The sequence below is a fragment of the Chiloscyllium plagiosum genome, unplaced genomic scaffold (assembly GCF_037043375.1).
Source record: "Chiloscyllium plagiosum isolate Xiang-an unplaced genomic scaffold, Cpla_swu_hap1 HiC_scaffold_7, whole genome shotgun sequence".
NCBI classification, from domain to species: Eukaryota; Metazoa; Chordata; class Chondrichthyes; order Orectolobiformes; family Hemiscylliidae; genus Chiloscyllium; species Chiloscyllium plagiosum.
Genome location: NW_028270145.1, coordinates 24,898,325 through 24,917,817, shown reverse-complemented (window position 1 = coordinate 24,917,817; position 19,493 = coordinate 24,898,325). Strand labels below are relative to the sequence as shown.

The 19,493-nt window shown below is 39.3% G+C and overlaps 1 protein-coding gene across 7 annotated transcripts in view; it reads right to left on the bottom strand.

The window, feature by feature from the left end:
- Positions 1–19,493, bottom strand: part of LOC122551398 (double-stranded RNA-specific editase 1-like) — a 322,044-nt gene that overhangs the window by 9,386 nt on the left and 293,165 nt on the right. For all 7 annotated transcript variants that reach the window (XM_043693228.2, XM_043693225.2, XM_043693226.2 and 4 more), the window contains one exon: positions 4,876–5,054. In XM_043693228.2, coding sequence (XP_043549163.1) covers positions 4,876–5,054 — 179 coding nt within the window. The remainder of the gene's footprint in view (positions 1–4,875; positions 5,055–19,493) is intronic.

Below are 19,493 nucleotides of genomic sequence, written 5' to 3'. Positions count from 1 at the left end.
TCACGTTCTATCTGGCAAGTTTTCTGCCCACTCGCTCAATATGTCTATATCCCTCTGCAGACTCTTTCAATCATCCTCACCTCTTGCCTTCCCAACATATTTCGTGTCATCGCAAACTTTTCTCATCTAAGTCATTAACTAATTTTGGAAATATTTGCAGCCTCAGCACTGATAACTGTGGTACACCACAGTTTCATGCACTCCATATCCCAAATCACGGTCTATTGCCCACCCTCTATTATGCTGATGTACTACCTTCAGATGGCAGGGGAAACACCATGATAAAACAACATGCTCCAGACTTCCAGTAGCTGCATTCCAGTAGCTGCAAATATATCTGTTCAACAATAGGAGTAACCACCATACAATCTTATGAAGACAAAGTCTCATTTTCACTGTAGGATCATTAGGAGAACTAACATTTCATGATTACCTTTGTCAAAAACTAAGTTAAAGTATATTCAATGATCAATATTTTATTCTGTTTAAATGTAACCAATGCAGATCTTCAGACTTTGACATCATGGGACTCTGCTTAGCTTTGACAAAGAAATGCACTATAGGAATGCAAATAGAATGAAGAAAATAAACTGTTTTAAATTATAGCTATAACATTAAAGGGGCTCTGCTTCGACATCCAAAGCTTAAGACGACAAATATAGCATTGCCCTGACTTGTCAGCCCTTATCAGGATCTTGTGATCACAGCTGTTCCCTGGTATTGGTGCATTTGTAGTATAGCAATTGACTATATATAACTTTTGTAATAGAGTTAATATTTTCATAGTGTTTTCAAGGTTGCAGTTGTGTAATCCTTTAGACTGGAAAGAACAAAGATCTTTATTTTTGGTATCAGTTTTGCTGTTAGAGTATACAGGGTAACAAAACTGTTTCCAAGTATTCAAACAGCAGAACCAAATTCAGGATAAAGCAAATGATCAGTGATAACTAAGTGCCAGATTTAATGGGAACTTCACCAATTAAGCGACGATTGAGACACAAGCTCAAGGATATCAATCTAAGTCCTGACTGCAAATGCCTCTTTTTTTAAACAGAATTAAAAAGTTTTCAAACTATCCTCTTAATTTAACGTCATAAAGTGACAATTACAAAATTTAAGAGGATAATTGACAGCCTAATGAAACAAAAATCAGGAGATAGTGGGAGGTGACAGTGAACATCTATCACCCTTAAGAGCCAATTAGAAATTAATCTGCATCCATTAAGCCAATTAGCAATAAGCTCATCGAGCCTAGCCAATTAAAATGCAATGGTGTAATTGATCAACCCTGCTTTTGCTGACCAAGGAATGCAAGAAATTTGAAATTGTTCTGGCTCTAATCAAAAGGAAAGGGCCCCTCAAGGCATCTAAGACAGACATGGTGCCGATCACACCCTGAGCTGAACTGGGAAGAGCCATAGTACACCCATAAAATCATGGAGTTATACAACTCGGAAACAGACCCTTCAGTCCAACGAGATAGCTGAAACTAATCTAGTCTAATTTGCCAGCATTTGGCCCATTTCCCTCGAAACCCTTCCTCTTCATTTCCCCATCCAGATGCCTTTCAAATGTTGTAATTGTACCAGCCTTAACCACTTCCTCTGGGAGCTTGTTCCATACACACACCACCCTCTGCATGAAAATGTTGCCCCTCAGATCCCTTTTAAATCATTCCCCTCTTACCCTACATCTATATGCTCTAGTTTTGGACTCCCCTACCCTGGGGAAAAGACCAAGACTATTCACCCTATCTATACCCCCTCATGATTTTATAAATTTCTGGAAGGTTACCCATCAGCCTCTGACCCTACAGAAAAATTAGCCTCAGCCTATTCAGCCTCTTGTTACAACTCAAACCATCTAAACCGGCAACATCCTGGTCTGAACCCTTTCAAGTTTAACAACATCTTTCTTGTAGCAAATAGACCAGAAGTGAATGCAGTATTCTAAAAGTGGCTTAACCAATATCCTGGACAGCCGCAACATGACATCGCAATCCCTTTACTCAATGCACTGATCAATGAAGGCAAGCATGCCAAATGTTGCCTTCAGCACCCTGTTTACCTGAGACTACACTTTCCTGCACCCCTAGAAACCTTTGTTTGGCATTACTCCTCAGGGCTCTCCCATTAACTCCCAGTTCTGCCCTGAATTACCTTACCAAAATGCAGCACCTCCCATTTATCTAAATTAAACTCCATCTGCCACTCCTTGGCCCACTGACCCAACTGATCAAGGCCCCATTGTACTCCGTGACAACTTTCTTCAATGTCCATACCTCCAATTCTGGCGTCTTTTGCAAACTTAATAATCATACCTCTTATATGCACATACAAATAATTCATATAAACGATGAAAACCAGCAGACCCAGCCTCCAGTCCAAAAAGCAATCCTCCACTATCACCCTTTGTCTCCTACCTTTAAGCTAATTTTATATCCAATTGGATAGCTCCTCTTGGATTCCATGTGATCTAACCTTGCTAACCAATCTACCATGTTGAACGCCTTACTGAAGTCCATATAGACAATGTCTGCTGCCCTGCCTTCATCAATTTTCTTTGTCATGTCTTCAAAAAAACTCAATCAAGTTGTTGAGACATGATTTCCCACATACAAAGCCATGCTGACTCTCCCTAATCAATCCTTGCCTTTCCAAATGCATGTAAATCCTGTCTTTCAGAATTCTCTCCAACAACTTGTCCACCCCGGATGTCAGGCTCACCAGATTACAATTCCCTGGCTTTACCCAACCACCTTTCTTAAATAACGGCACTACATTTGCCAATCTCCAGTCTTCCAGCACCTCACCTGTGGCTATTGAGATACAAATATCTCAGCAAGGGGCCTAGCGATCTCTTCCATAGCTTCCCACAGAGTTCTTGGGTACACCTGATCAGGTCCCAGGGATTTATCCATCTTTTTGCATGTTATGGACCAGGCCAGACCCCTCAAAACATTTCAAGAAGGTAGCCCAGACCCAAACTTTGCTAGCTGTCTTAAGCAGGTGTACAGTGGATATTCCAGGAGAAATGTCGCTGGTCAAACCATTTAGTTTCAAACAAAATACAATTTATTTACAAGATTAACGAATGAAACACAAGCAAAAGAGAACCGAATACAGAATAATTTAACTTATCCGAAAACCCAACAGATTATCCCAACCTACTGATGCTGTTCCCAATACTTGCAACAATATCCGTAAACACCCTTGGCACAAAAGGTAAAATCAAACACAGGGTCTTACAGGAGAGAAGTCAGAGAGAGAGTACCAGCCTGGATCTGCTTCTTTGGGTCCAGGAGCTTCAGAACACTACTACTAAAAACCAAACCAAACCAAACCAGAAAAAGCTGAGCTGGGAGAACTGACCACTCTGCAAGTTTTCAAAAACTTAAAAGCCTGTTGCCTGAGGCAAAATCTGTTAACTATAATCAAACTGGCCCTAAAATCCTTCAACTTAGACTTTTTGGAGTCTGTGTCTTTTACAACCTCTCTGGGAAAAAAAAACAAGGACAACATAACCTTGTTAAAGGAGCAGCATCCTCACAATGCATTTTAAGACATCCAGCACCTTATCTTCAGTAATATAGACACTTTTCAAGATATCACAATTTATTTCCCCCTGTTCTCTAGCTTCCAATTCCTTCTCCACAGTAAATACTGACACAAATACTTGTTCAGTATGTCATCCATCTTCTGTAGTTCCACACACAGATAGCCCCCTGCTTTAATAGATATTATTTTAAACCCAACTAAAATTTCCTGAGTTACTACACTAGACTGTCTCCCGTTGCCTTATTGGCTACAGTCTCAAATGATCAAATTAATATTGGGTTTTGTGTTTCGATTATATTAGATCCCTACACCTTACATTATAGTAGGGATAATCAGCATTGTGACATGTGGCACTACTGCTGTGCTGATAGAGAAAACTGAAGGAGTGATCTCATTCCCCAAAACTTGCTTATCTATGAGTTACTGTGGTATTTCAGCAAAAACCTTTCATATATACATTCCCTTCATTATTAAACCTGTCTTTGCATTATTTTAAGTAGGACATTCTTCACTTTGTACCTTGTTGCATGAAAGAATCTCTCCTGAACTCCAGCCAGTACCTGCACCAGTGATCTTGATTCTGTCTCTGGCTTTTAAGCCCCATGTCAATGGAAACAGTTTCTCCCAATCTACTCTATCAATGTCCCTCACAGCCTTGCACCATTTTAATTCAAAAGGTTGGCTGATACTCCATTTTATGGTATTTTACAGTTGGGAGTCAGCTACATAAATTTGTTGCGAAAACCACTGAACAGATGACACCAATACCACAGCTAAGTAAATATAGTCTCAAGCGAAGTCATCTCAGAAGGAACCAACAGCCAAAAGGAAAAAGGTGTAGTAAAAATACAACAATAGTCAGTCATAAGTTTAAAATATAGAACTGATTAGATTGCATCAGTTTCATTTTGTTCACTTTAAGGATTCTAAGTAATTGAACTGAGCCAGTTGTAATAAAACTTTTTTGTGCACAAGAAATTACAGGACTATGTTTTGCAGTCTTTCTCAAATCGTGTTTATGGTGGACAATGTGGTAAATGTTCTGTTTATTTGGCACAATGTTGGTGAAGTTTTACTCTGAATCTTACTCATGGTGATTCATTGTTGTAGCATGAAAGAACATTATCGTGTATCTGGGCATAGAGTACTGAACAGGATAACATGAAATTAGCTTTACAATATAGAGCACTGACTATTTATAAGGAAAAACTTTGCATGCTTTGCTGAAATTTAAAATTAAAAAAATGGAATTAAGAGCATATTTTTAAAAAAGGGTGGGGGTGGGAAAGAGGGTGAGGAAATTACGAGACAATTTTACCTTTCCATGCAGGCGTAACCAACGACTATGCAGAACATGTTTACAAAGTCGAGAAGGGCGTCCCATATCATCTTTCCCTGTCATGGCATTAATAACTTCCAGGCCTGAGTCATCCACAACCCAATTGACACTGAAATTTGGTGCCTTGCCTGGTTGGCGTGATTCAGTGTTGCTAATACCTACAAAACAGACAATTAATACAAGTTCAGTCAAGTAAATGATTAAACATTGAAATTGTGAAATAAAACAAGAGTTGTATTTATCCCTTTAACTTCTTAATCGTGGATTCAGGATAGAAGTTTGTTAAAACAAAGTTTATTTAATCGAATTCTCAAAAGTTGCAGCATTAAAGAAAATCCTACTTTTTTTAGGATATCTGAACATTTCTGTTGCAAAATTAGTTCCATCCACAAAAGCGTATCTGATGTCTTTGTTCAATTGAGTCACAGTCAGTTCTACAGCTCTCTACTACATAGATCTAATACTAAGCGATAGAATGCTCTCTTATTAACATGTGCCAGATAGTACAGAAATATTAAAAAAAAGTGAACATCAACAGTATGATCCTAGCAATAACTTCTCATGAGTCCAAAACAGAAACAGCTGATTCATTGGTGCAGTTTCCACAATTATAAAGATGGTAGCAGTGATGGATAAAGACTTTCAGGTTGGGCTTGACAGCTATCTCTTTGCCAGCTACCCCATTGCTATGAACTGGCACTTGAACCTTCAAAAGTTGCTACTTTTACAATGATTATCATAGAATCTGGTATATACATGTGTAGAGTTTAGAACTGGTACTGGAGAATGATTGGTAACTTCATGGAACCACAGCTGGCTGTAGAAAGATTGTGTCAGTTCCAGATCAAGCTCTTAGGCCCCAACAAATCTATTTTTGCTGATGCAAGACTAATCTTCAAGGGTATTTAAACTCTTTGGAACTAATTTTTGGCAGTTTGTGTCATGGCATTTATATTGAGCAGTTGAGCATCACATTAATGTTTCTTGTAGAACAAACAATAAAGAAAATTTACAGCCCAGACCTCTTGTTATTGATTCCCTTACCCAGGGAAAAAGCTTATCTCTATCCAACCTGTCTATACCCTTCATGATTTTGTAGACCTCAATCAGGTCCCCCCCCAATCTCCTTTCTTCTAATCAAAACAATCCTAACCTACTCAACCTCTCTTTATAGCTAGCACATTCCATACCAGGCAACATCCCTGTACACCTTCTCTGCACCCTCTCCAAACCGTCCGAACCAAAGTCCTGTCCAATTTTAACATGGCTTGCCAGCTTTTATATTCAATACCCCATCCAATGAAGGCGAGCATACCATATGCCTTCTTGACCACTCTATCCACCTGTGCAGCCATCTTCAGGGTACAATGGACCTGAACTCCCAGACCTCTCTGCTCATCAACTTTTCCCAAGACTCTGCCGTTTACAGTATAGTTCACTCTAGAATTAGACTTCCCAAAATGCATCACCTCACATTTGCCCAAATTGAACTCCATCTGCTACTTTGCCGCCCAACTCTCCAGCCTATCGAAATTCTCCTGTATTCTTTGACAGTCCCCTATGCTTTCTGCTACTCCATCAATCTTCGTGTCATCTGCAAACTTACTTATCAGACCAACAATGCCCTCTTTCAGATCATTTATGGATATCACAAACAACAGGGGCCCCAACACTGACTCCAGTGGAACACCACTGGTCACCTTCCTCCATTTCAAGAAACTCCCTTCAACAACTACTCTGTCTCCTGTTACTCAACCAGTTCTTTATCCACCTAGCTAGAACACCCTGCACACCATGTGACTTCAGTTTACCATGGGGAACCTTATTAAATGCTTTACTAAAATCCATGTATATGATATCTACAGCCCTTCCTTCATCTATCAACTTGATCACTTCCTTAAAGAAATCTATTAAGTTGGTAAGGCACGACCTGCCTCGTACAAAACCACATTACCTATCACTGATAAGCCCATTCTTTTCCAAATATAAATAGATTTTATCCTTCAGTATCTTCTCCAGTAACTTTTCCACCTCTGACGTCAGGCTCACTGGTCTGTAGTTACCTGGAATATCCCTACTACCCTTCCTGTACAGGGGGACAACATTAGCAACCCTCCAGTTCTCTGGCATTTCACCCATGTTTAACTCAGCTGGATCTTTTCAACATCTGTTGATATCTATATGCATGCTATATCTATTGCTACTGATGCCATTGCTTTTAATGTTTTTCTAAAGTACAACTCCTATTAATTACTGAAACAAATTGCTTATTTACATGAACAAAGCTAGATTTGTTAACTCTAGTTTGTCATGATTATTGTAATATAGATTAGAGTTAAATTTTTCACTGCATTCAATTGCATGATTGCTGTAGTAGTCTAAATTAATTTGATTATCCTGGACCCTCTATGCCTTATTTCAGACCAATGGCATTAATTTGAGCATGAAATGTTGCAGACAAATTATCTCCAAAATTGTTAACTTTGACCAAGAGGCCTTGTAAAGATCGAAGAGAAAATTAAACCATCACTGGAGTAGTGATAACAAGTACAAGTAAATATGAGAGGAGCTTGTCTAAAATTGTACTAACAAAATGGATGGATAATAAATAGTCGTGTCAAAGATGAGGTATTTGGTGAGAGGAATGTTAAACATGTCTTTGGCACTGTCCACACTGTTTGGAGTTTCATCAAGATTTTCTCATTACTGGTCTATGCTGACCTGAAAAAGTAAACAGAACTTTGGAAGGGTTAAATTATTTTTCTTCATGAGAGGAAAGGTTTTGCAACCTGAGGTATGCCAAGCATCTCATGGACATCAACACGGCAGAATTCAACAGAACACATCACTAACAGGGAAAATGAGTAACGATATGGGAATAGCATCTTCAAGCTTTGCTGTAAGGCACTAACCATTCAGACTCAGATCTATATTCTTATTTATTGTCATCACTAAGTTGCTAAATTCTCTACTTAACTCCATTGTGGGAGCACCAACAGCACAATACCTGAAGTTGTTCAAGTTGTCTAACTATTTCAATCTAAAGACAACAGCTAAAAGTAGCAAAGTCATTATCACTAAAAGTCATTATCACTCACATTTCGAAAATACAAATTACAAGCAACCTTGTTGTGAGAGGCTTCAGCCTTTTACACATTGTCTTAACCCAGCGAAGTGCAGTCAAGGTACCAATGTTACAATACTAATTCTGCAAGTGATGCAAAAAATTTTAAATTTAAACATTACGTATTTTAAAAAGGTTCCATTGAAACTAACAAGCATTCTGACTGGATCACAACCCAAGCATGGAAAGGAATCAGTCCATAATTATTTTTAGACATGCACACGCTGTAATTGACTCTGGGATGAGTCTAAGGTTTTAGTCTTTACTTTCTTAACTGGAACAGCATTTCAAAAACGTCCCACTCCTGGTATGAAAAATTCTGATTGACATATCCCTTCCTCTGGTATCTTGGTCATGTTAAGTTTACCTATGCTGTTTTAATATATTGTATATTTCATTTGATTGTTACTTCAATTCCTTAGCTTTCCTCTCAACTGGATTACCTCACACTCCAAAATTTGTGTTTTATTTTCTTTATCAGTCCATTTTGTTATTTGTGGGAATATCACACTTAAATGCACTCAGAAAAGTTTATTTTAAAAAAATTAATTATTCAACTGACAATTTTATTTTACCTCATCATGGGTCCTTACCTCTACCAATGGTGGAGAGTGATACAACTGTCACTGTGTACATAAAGACAAAGGATGGTGAACAGGAGAATACGTTGGGATGAATTGGCACAATTACCATAAAGGGTCATGAAGGAGAGACTGGGGCATAGGTTAGCATGGAAGGACCAGGAGTGGAGGTGGTGTTTTGGTGGTGGTGGTGGTGGTTGTGGGGGATGGGGGGAGATGGGAGGAGGAGGTGGTATTGGTAATGTGCATTGTGTGGCATGAGTTAGTATAATTGAAGCCTATGGAATGTGAGGGAGTTAACAGAAAGACACGAGCAGGGAAATGTCCTGACTCTGCACTTCCAATATGGGAGCAAAAATTCAGACTACAGACTACAAAAGGAAACTACTTCCAAGCTTTTCCAATCAAAGCAACATCCATTTATCATGGCAAATCTCAGTTGGAACTCATTTGGAGACCATCAAATAGAAGCCACACAATTCCAAGGAAGAAACTACCAAATGAGACAACGTTGGCAGTGAGTTCATCTTCATTGACCAACTAAGACAAATACCTTGTATCGAACCACATCAAACAATAATGCAGCTGCAATTTAATAACTTTTTAACAAAAATACTGGCATTCAGATTTGTTGCACTATGCTTCATAAAATGACAAAAAGTTTTTACAAAGTAAGTCAGTGTACTTTCTCAGCCTTAAGTTTGCATTAAGGACTAGGTTTGAAATCAGGTTGGATTGTATTTGTATTTAGAAGTAGTGAAACCAACTGGCTAGATTTGCATATAACACATTCTTACCTCCAAAATAACAGATAACATAATTTGAAGTACATTACAACAAAATGTGTCACAGCAGGTTTTTGAAGGTATTTAGACCTCATGAACAAGGTGGATCTTGGATTTGTTTTCAGAAAATATACATAAGGTCTTCCACAAATAAGCATAAACAGGACCAGAATTTGGATGTAGGTTTGCTCACTGAGCTGAAAGGTTCATTTCCAGACGTTTCATCACGTTACGAGGTAACATCTTCAGTGGGCCTCATGCGAAACACTGCTGAAAATTCCTGCTTTCTATTTATATATTTGGGTTGGTGATGTCATTTCCTGTGGTGATGCTATTTCCTGTGGTGATGTCACTTGCTGTTCCTTTTTTCAGGGGATGGTAGATGGGGTCCAAGTCAATGTGTTTGTTGATAGAGTTCTGGTTGGAATGCCATGCTTCTAGGAATTCTCGTGCGTGTCTTTGTTTGGCTTGTTCTAGGACGGATGTGTTGTCCCAGTCAAAGTGGTGTCCTTCCTCATCCATATGTAAGGCTACTAGTGAGAGAGGGTCATGTCTTTTTGTGGCTAGTTGGTGTTCATGTATCCTGGTGACTAGTTTTCTCCCTGTTTGTCCAATGTTCAAAGTACAAATCTCTCCCTGTTTTATTCCACAGATATATCCTAAGAGAAATGTAATGGATTGCTGGTAATATCATTTGTTTAAGGTTTTTCTGGAATTACTGGCAATACCCTAATTGGTTAATGACACTATTAATACAGAGAAATATGCCTCTTTCAACTGGTTTTGACTTGCACCTGATACTAATCTATACATGATTCAATCTGAAAATGGTCTAGATAACCAGTTATACAAAATAAAAGCACAAAAATACTGAATGGGACTTATCACAATAAATTTGACAGTGATTTTGTCTGAATACAACTAAGGCAACAATCTCAGTCTTTCGAACTCTACAGAGTCATATCTTTCAGTCAAAATTTCCGAGTCCTCTGTAAAGGAAGGTTATTCAAGAGTACAACGGGATTTTGATCAATTGAGCCAGGGGGCCGAGGAATGACAGATGGAGCTTTATTGAGATAAATGCGAGGAAGTGCATTTTGGTAAGACAAACCAGTGCAGGGCTTACACAGTTAATGGTAGGGCCCTGGCAAGTGTTGCCCAACAGGAAAACGAAGGGGTGCAGTTATGTAATTCCTTGAAAGTGGCATCTCAGGTAGACAGGTTGGTGAAGAAGGCATTTGGCATGTTTGCCTTCATCTGTCAGAGCACTGAATACAGGAGTTGGGACACCACATTACAGCTGTACAAGATATCGGTATGGCCACATTTGGAGTACTCCATATAATTCTGGTCTTCCTACTATAAGGAAACATGTTATTAAACTCGACAGGGCGCAAAAAAGATTTACAAGGTTGTTACTGAAGCTGGAATGTTTGAGATATAAAGGAGAGGTTGGATAGGCTGGGACATTTTTCATTGAAGTGTGACCTTATAGAGGTTTATAAAGTCGTCAGGTTTTCTCCCCAGGGCAGGGGAATCCAAAACTAGAGGGCACAGGTTTAAGGCTAAAGATTTAAAAGGGACCTGAGGGGCAGCTTTTTCACCCAGAGGGTGGTGCATTTATGGAATGAGCTGCCAGAGGGAATTGTAGAGGCAAGAACAATACAACATTTAAACGACATTTGGACAGGTACATAGGGAGGAAGAGTTTAGAGGGATATAGGCCAAATGCAGGCGAATAGGACTAGTTAAGTTTCGGAAACCTAGACAAGTTGGGCCAAAGGGTCTGTTTCTATGCTGTATATCTAAGACTGTATAATCCTTAGTCCTGTTCTGCCTTACAGCAGACCAGACGCAACAGAAATTGGCAGGTGGGAGGACAGCATAGTGGTACACAAATGGGTGGCTACTGTCCTGTAAAGTTCTCAGCACCGACACGAGGTGTCAAATTTTAACTGACAATAACAAATGCTAAACACCATACCAACTGATGAACTGCTTTAACCTCTGATCTGGTTGAGTTCTGAAAGACAAAATTGCCAGACTCTGGCTGCATCAGGGGCCATGTACCTAATTTCTTTTGTCCTCACTACCTAACCGTCACAGACACTGGTAACTGGTGGAAGGTGTTTACACCAGTTGGCTCAAACATTAATTTCTCACTCCGTGGAGTGCCATGAACACACATTATTGTAATACATGTATATTCGCAAAACACTGACACCTCAGGAAGAGTTAAAAAGCATCTAAGAGACATGAGCTATCACCAGGCAATTCTTGATGCTGTTAAACTCCAGTCATGAAAAGACTTGGTTCTTCACAAAAACTCTTACCATACTCAATGTTAATATGAAAACTTTGGTTTTGCTGTGTAATAGGAACCATTTCAATGCAAAGTTAAAATTTTATTATGAACAAATCCTTGAAAATAAAAATTTGGAATACATAATTAGATATTCTCAAAAAATATAAAACAATCAAAACTAAAATACACTCATTCCAAAAAGGATCTGCTGGAAATTTGATCCACATCAAACATGGACAAACCTCTGCCATGTTATCTCAATAAATTCTCTCCCCTACATAATTCAATCCCACTGATCTCAATTCCAACAAAAGAGCAGCTCTCTAAGCAAATCTGCATTCATTTTAGATTATGACCCTTGTGGATCATCATACAGTTAATACAATATTTGAATTATATACTTCAGCACAATTAACAAGAAAGAAACACATAATCAAAAACAGAGTCTTCTCTTCCTTGTGCATTACAAAGAAACCTGCACTCAAACAAATCCTAATTCACACTGCACAATTTCCGGCAAACTCTCATGTTTCTCAGTTCCTAAGTCCAACAGAAAGTGTTAATGATAATAAGAAAATTCACTTGACAGCACTTCCTGAAATGGCTCTAAGAACTGAATCGGCAAACCTCAACCTGCACATAGGTGACTTGATTCGATACCCTTAAGCTTCATCATTTAGTTCAACATAGCAGGCTGCTTTGCCAGTTTTGAGTTTGAAATTCCTGCCAGACTTCAAGAGATTACAAATCAGACTGTTTGCCGATGTGATGTTTGACCTGCTTACAATGCCTAGTTTCGTTGTGATAGATGGTAATCTTTTACAATCTCTCAGCAGCTGCGTGTGCACATTAAATCACGTTTATTTTGGGGCTGCATGGAGGTCTGTAGGTCATTACTGCATAAGGGTCATATTCAGCCAAGCAGAACAGACTGAAGACTTTGAGCTTTTCACTGAAGTTTGTGGCTGAGAAGGGCTTAAATGCGGTGAGACAAATTGGTTATTTCAGAGGCAATATCAGTTCTTTTCAATATGCCTCTTAACTCTTTGGTAGCCCACAGCATTTATAGGAAATCTTCACAGAAAAAGAAATGGACTAAATGCTACAACCTACTTGTAGGAATTCGCTGTTAAGATCAAAACACTCCTCAATTTCAACAAATTACAAGTTTTGTAATGTAAATGTAAACATAAGTGAACCTCTGGGTCAAGTCTATTAACAACATAGATGTCGATTTTGAATAGTGGAGAAGGAAAGTTAAGACAATAAACAGTGAGATGCAGATGACAGATGTAGACTTAACAACAATACTGACAGACTTAGAAATCAGAGAACACATTGCAGATCAAATTTAATGTAGGGGAGTGTGACGTGATGCATGAGGGAAGACAATATAAAAACTATGTCAATTTAAACAGGTCAGGAACAGTATCAGAAAGAAATATGCTGTCCAATTGTCCCAATTCCTGACTGTTAATCCAAAGCCTTGCAAATTCTTCCCTTCATGTAGAATTTCCTTTTGAAACTTACTATTGAAACTTGCACAATTCTTGCATTCCAGATAAATACAAATTCAACAAAATAAAAATATTTCCCCTGTTCCTTTTCAAACAATCTAAATTTCTGTGCTGTTTATTAACCTTTATTCAAGTAGAAAAGGATTGTCATGAGTTACTCTATCAAATCCCTTTGAAGGTCTCAATCACATTGCTCTTTCTCTCCAAGACCAACAACTCCATCTCTATTATTTTCACATAACTAAGGTCCCTTACCCTCACGCCATTTTGTTAAATCTCATTCGTATTATCTCTTGATATCCTTCATGAGATGTGGCAGCCCACATTAGATATAAGTGGTATTTAATGAAGATGACACAGGTGTTGGCCACCAGTTGGAAGTCCAGCAAGAGCAACAAATGATCTCTTTCAGGGAAAGACCTATCAGACACATAATTGGGCAGCTGCGGTCTTCCCCAGGATCTGGAGCCCAATAGCTCTTCAATGCTCAGCAGCCCCACTGGGCAGGCGGTGACTGCTGTCTGCTGTACATCTATTTGAGGTCGAGGACTGCCAAACAGCAATGCATAGGTGAGCTATCGTGTGAGGGAAGACAGAGTGAAGATCACAGGGGAAAAAGATGCAGCTGTTGATGTAACAGTTCTCTCAACTTACTGTGATTTGCAAACTGTAGATCATGGAAGATAAATCAACCTATATAGATAACTTTATATATCGCCCCAAGAAAAGTGCTTTTGCATAAAGGTTGACCATTCTCCCCTAGTCAGGAATGTCAAATTAAACTTGCACTACTCAGCTTTTACATCCTACAAATGTGTGTTTCAGTAACCTTATGATTTGGATTAAGGGGTCAAGCAGGTAATAAACACTATGTTGCAAGTGTGGGTGAGCTTAAGTCAGAATCAACTTAAGACAGAGCAGATGGATAGGAATGTGTTTTCCAACAAAACAAAGCAGTTTCAAAAATAAAACATTTGCTAACTCATCAAAAAACTGTGCTGGAACGAAAGACTTTAGTGTGAGTGAAAGACTGGTGAGAGAATGGCAAGAGGGAAAATCCACCCTGAAGAAGACGTTAAGACCAAATATGCCACTGAGGACAGACACTGGCCTGATCTTGAGAAGCATATATCAGAACAATCTTTGAAAATTGTCAGGTGGTTTCGCAGTCACCAGAAATGCAATGCAGTTGGGTCAAATCAAACCATCGTCCAGAAACAATTTCAGATTATGGAACAATATTATCTCACAGTCATAGCACATCATGATCACCTGTCGACTACCAGAATGATGTCAAATTTCCAGTTTCCAGCTATTTATCATCAGATTTATTATCTGAATGGCAATAAATTAGAGATGTGGATGGTGCAATAAGACTTGGGTACCATCACGAAAGTAAGCATGCAGATGCAACAAATAATGAAGGCAGGTAATGGTACAGGAGCAGGGATGTCTTGCTGCAACTGTACAGGGCATTGGTAAGACCATATTTGGGGTAGTGTGTGCAGTTTTGGTCTCCTTATCGGAGGAAGGATACTCTGGCTACTGAGTGCAAAGAAGGTTCCCCAGAATTATTCCTGGGATGGTGAGACTGATGTATGGAAAGAGACTGGATCAATTATGACTATAGTCACTGAAGTAAAGAACAATGCAGGAGTATCTTGAAGAGACCGATACAATTTTAGCAAGATTAGATAGGGGAGATTCAGGAAAGATGTTCTCAGGAAAGATCAGGGAGCCCAGAACCAGGGGCCACAGTTTAAAGAATAAGGAGGAGACCTTTTTGATAGAGATGAGAATAAATGTCTTCACCCAGAGAGTGGTGAGCTTGTGAAATTCTTTGTCACAGGAAGTTGATGAGGCCAAAACATTGAAGACTTTCAAGTTCTTAGGGTTAGAAAGATGGGGAGAAAACAGGAACACAGGACTGAGATGGGTGATCAGCCATGATCATAATGAATGATCTTGAAAATGAGCAACCTTGAAAAATAAAAGAGTACCCATTAAATCAAACCAACAAGTTGGATGAAATACCTGTGAATTTGAATATGTCCAGTAAACGAACTGGTTAGGGAAAAGACTTCAAAACAGTCCCTGTGAAAACCACAAACATTTTTATTTTATTGTTCAGGCATGCAATGAGGGCATCACTCACTGGAACAGCATATAATGTCTTTCCCTTGACATCAGTATCCCTAAAATGCAACTTGAAAGGGAGTTTCAGGATCTTGAACCATCAGCACTGAAGTTTGGTAATATATTTCCAAGTCAGGATGGTTCATGGCATGGAGGGGAACTTGCAGGTGGTGGTGTACCCATGTATTTGCATGCCATTGCTCTGGGTTTGGAAGGTGCTATCTCAAGAGCCTTAGCAACATATTCAGTGCATCTTTTATGCACTTGCTACTGAGCATCAGTGCTGGACAGAATGAGTACTTATAAATGTGATGCCAGTCAAAACGGCTGCTTTCTCTTGGACGGTAACAAGCTTCCTGAGTGCTGCCTCCAGGCAAGTGAAAAATATTTCATCATACTCCTGATTTATGCCTTGTAATGTTGGACATTGTAGAATCATAAGCAAACATCCCCACTTCTGACCTTACAATCAAAGCAGGGTCATTGATGAAGCAGTAAAGATGTTTGGAGCAAGGAGATGACCCTGAAGAACTTTTGCAGTGATATCCCAGAGCTGTAATGATAGACTTCCAATAGCCCCCTAAATCTATGTGTGGAGAGATTCCCCTCCAGTTCCCACCATTGATGGCTGTATTCAGTAATCAAGGCTCCAAGCTCTGGAAACCCTTTCCCTGAAAGCTTTTTATCTTACTTTCTTCCTCTGAGCATTCTTTAAAATTTTCCTCTCGACCCAAACTTAGGTGGCTTGGTATTCTGTATTTTATAATGTTCTTGTGACGTTTCATTACAATAAAGGTGATGTACACACATACATTGCTTTGCAGTTAACGTAAAATCAAGGCAGCTCTCAAGTGGATGGAGTATAAAGAAACTTTACTTAAGTTGAAGTCAGTGGGAATCAGAGGAAAACTTTCTGGTTGACAGTTACAACGGTCACTGAGGATGGTGGCCGCAGACAATGACCGTTTATCATCTCCGCCCAGGACACAGTTGCACAGGTTGTGCAGGTTAATGCCTTCGGACAAACTTTCTTTACCTGTTTCATTGCTGAACTTCTCTCCATCATCAAGTGGGGCTATGAGCTGACAATTCAAAGACAATCAACTTCTCATGCATTGGCTTAAACATCCAGGCCCTCCAGTGCTGCGGTACAGTGGCTCAGAATGTGTTATCAACAGCATACGCTCAGCTATTTGTCAAAATACCTTTGGCAGCACCTTCCAAGTTTGCAATCTGCACCACAGCATAGTACTAGAGCAGCAAGAGTACTAGAAAATTCACCTCCAATTTCTTTTGCTAGCTACACATCACAGGAAAATGATGGTCTAGTGACCAGAAGACCCAGCTTAATGCTTTGGAACACAGGCACAAATTCCACAACACCAGGTGGAATTGAAATTTAATTAAATAAAAGTATAAAATTAAAAGGGGTCTTGTGGCACAGTGATAGTGTCCCTACCTCTGAGCCAGGAGGCCTGTGCCCAAGTCCTACCTTCTCCAGTGCTGGGAAATAACATCCTGAAGAAGTTGAGAGAGAAAAGACAGTCTGGAATTGAAAGTTAATGTCAATGGTGACTGTGAAAACTATTACAGATTTTTGTAAAATCCCATCTGTTTCATTTACGGCCTTCAGGGGAGGAAATCTCCCATCCTATGTGTGGCTACGCACCCAAATCCCTTGGACGAATAAATTTTAAAAGTAAAGATTCTGAGCATGAGTGCTCAAATTCCTGAAACTCCTTATCAAATGGACTGTCGTGGACCGAAAGAAATCCATGACAATCTTTTCAATAATAACTGGGGAGAGGTAATAAATGCCTGCCGAGCAAGTGAGTTCCACAACTTGAGAATGATTTCAAAATTAGCTCAAGTCTGTTACAAGTCTTTTCATTGTTTGCTAGATTTCCAAGTTTTATGACATCTGAAATTTTGATACTGGTATATCCGTATTCAGGTCTGTATTGTACATCAATGCAATGTCCTAATCTTGACTTCTCATAGGACACATTTTGTTTGAACAGTCTGAAAAATAACCATAAACCACTACTGTCTGCTGCCAACTTCTTAACGAGGCAGCCATTGTCCTTTTAATCGGATGCGTGTCAATTTTGTTGGTCAGCAAGATATATGGTATTTCATCAAATTCCTTGGGATTCTACACAGACTTTATCAACTGCACAATGACATTAAACACTTCATATCTATTGCGATTAAAGGTTGGACAAAGACGTTTAATTCTAGCCTGTAGTTACTCATAATTCCAAACAATTATTTAAACTCTTAGTCTATGCGATGTTACCTTTTATAAATGGGAAGGCCATGTTTATAGTCAAGATTCACCGAACACTGGGATCAACTGTCTCAACAATGGGTTTTTTAGATTAGATTAGATTACTTACAGTGTGGAAACAGGCCCTTCGGCCCAACAAGTCCACACCGCCCCGCCGAAGCGCAACCCACCCATACTCCTACATCTACCCCTTACCGAACACTACGGGCAATTTAGCATGGCCAATTCACCTGACCTGCACATCTTTGGACTGTGGGAGGAAACCGGAGCACCCGGAGGAAACCCACGCAGACACGGGGAGAATGTGCAAACTGCACACAGTCAGTCGCATACTGATGGAGTAAAACATCCCATGTAACAGGTCATGAACTCATATGGGTAAGGGAGGAGTGCTGGAAATCACAAGGCAATTCTACCTGGGAAACCTTAATATTCGCTGTCAATTCCACTGCCACTTATCAAACAGGAAATTTAGAGCCCTTGTGTTGCTGTGGCAGTGTCCCTACCCTTGGACTGGAAGATCCAGGTTCAAGTCCCACCTGCTACAGAGGTGTGTAATAACATCTCTGAATATGCTGATTAGAAAATTAGAAAATTAATTCAGGTGTAAAAAATTAGCCAAGTACTCTGCAAAACAGCTCATATTCTGGGACAGATTTGTGTTCTCATTACACTACAAGGTCTGTACTGACAAATAGAATTAAATAAAGCCAGTTATTGCTTTGCTTACGGTGCTGCTTGTGAAGTGAAGTACAAATTACAAACCAGCAAGGTCAGGGAGGTTTACTGTGAACACATTCATCCTTCCAATTCTGTGAATTAGTAGTTAAGAGTAAATGATTAGTCAAATTACTCTGGAGACAGAGGCAAATGGAGGTTGACACATGAAGTGGCAGTCATCCAATGGACAAAGTGTGCAATTCAATCAGCCAATTTGTTCCTGGACACAGCTAATGAACCCAGTTTGTACTGAAGAGTTTTAAGTGTTCTTATTTATGTTAGAAGACACAAAGTAGACAAGAGATTGGTTCAGAACTACTTGACAACTATCAAAAATTGCCCTCCTCACCCATTTCTACATTTGAAATTCATTAACCCAGGCTACTAATACTGAAATATTGCCATTTATATCGGCCGAAGTTTTGCCATCTCTGTATTTAGCACAAAAGGCAAAAACAGTAAAATCAATATACTTTTCAGTCAGAGGAAATGCTTGCACGTACTTCAGATGGATTCAGGGCCAAGACAGATATGCAGAGTGGCAAGTAATGTATCAAGAAATACGAGAGTCAAAGTTAGCACATGGCCTGTGGAAACATAACAGCTCAGTTCCATTAAAAATTTTCAAGGTTGATGTGACAAATGGTAGAACTGCCTTGGTCGTGTGTGACTGAAAAACATCCTTTTACACTCCACAAGCAGGCCACCTATGTACCCGAGAAAATACTTTTATCAATGTAGGAATGATTGTATAATGCATGAGAATGTAATGTTAAATACATTAAACTGTAGAGGCGTAAACAGGAAGTCATCTCATACATTTGATATAATCCATAGATTGAACAAGTCATGCAACATATTCCCAGCACAAACAGTCTGCTCTGTTCAGGAATATATAACTGCTACACTTTCTAAAATGCTCCAGTGGCTTTCATATGCATTGAAATATTACATTCAGTGTAAAATATGACAATATCTTTTCCTCTGCACTGGGTAAATGCAAGTGCACTGGACATTAAAGTTGCAGCTGCTTTTGCAATGTTTAGATATAACAAGGTTTTTTGACCTTTCATTTGTGAAGGTGAACACCACTGACTATGACCATGATGAGTATTATTTTGGTATTCCAGTACACTGAA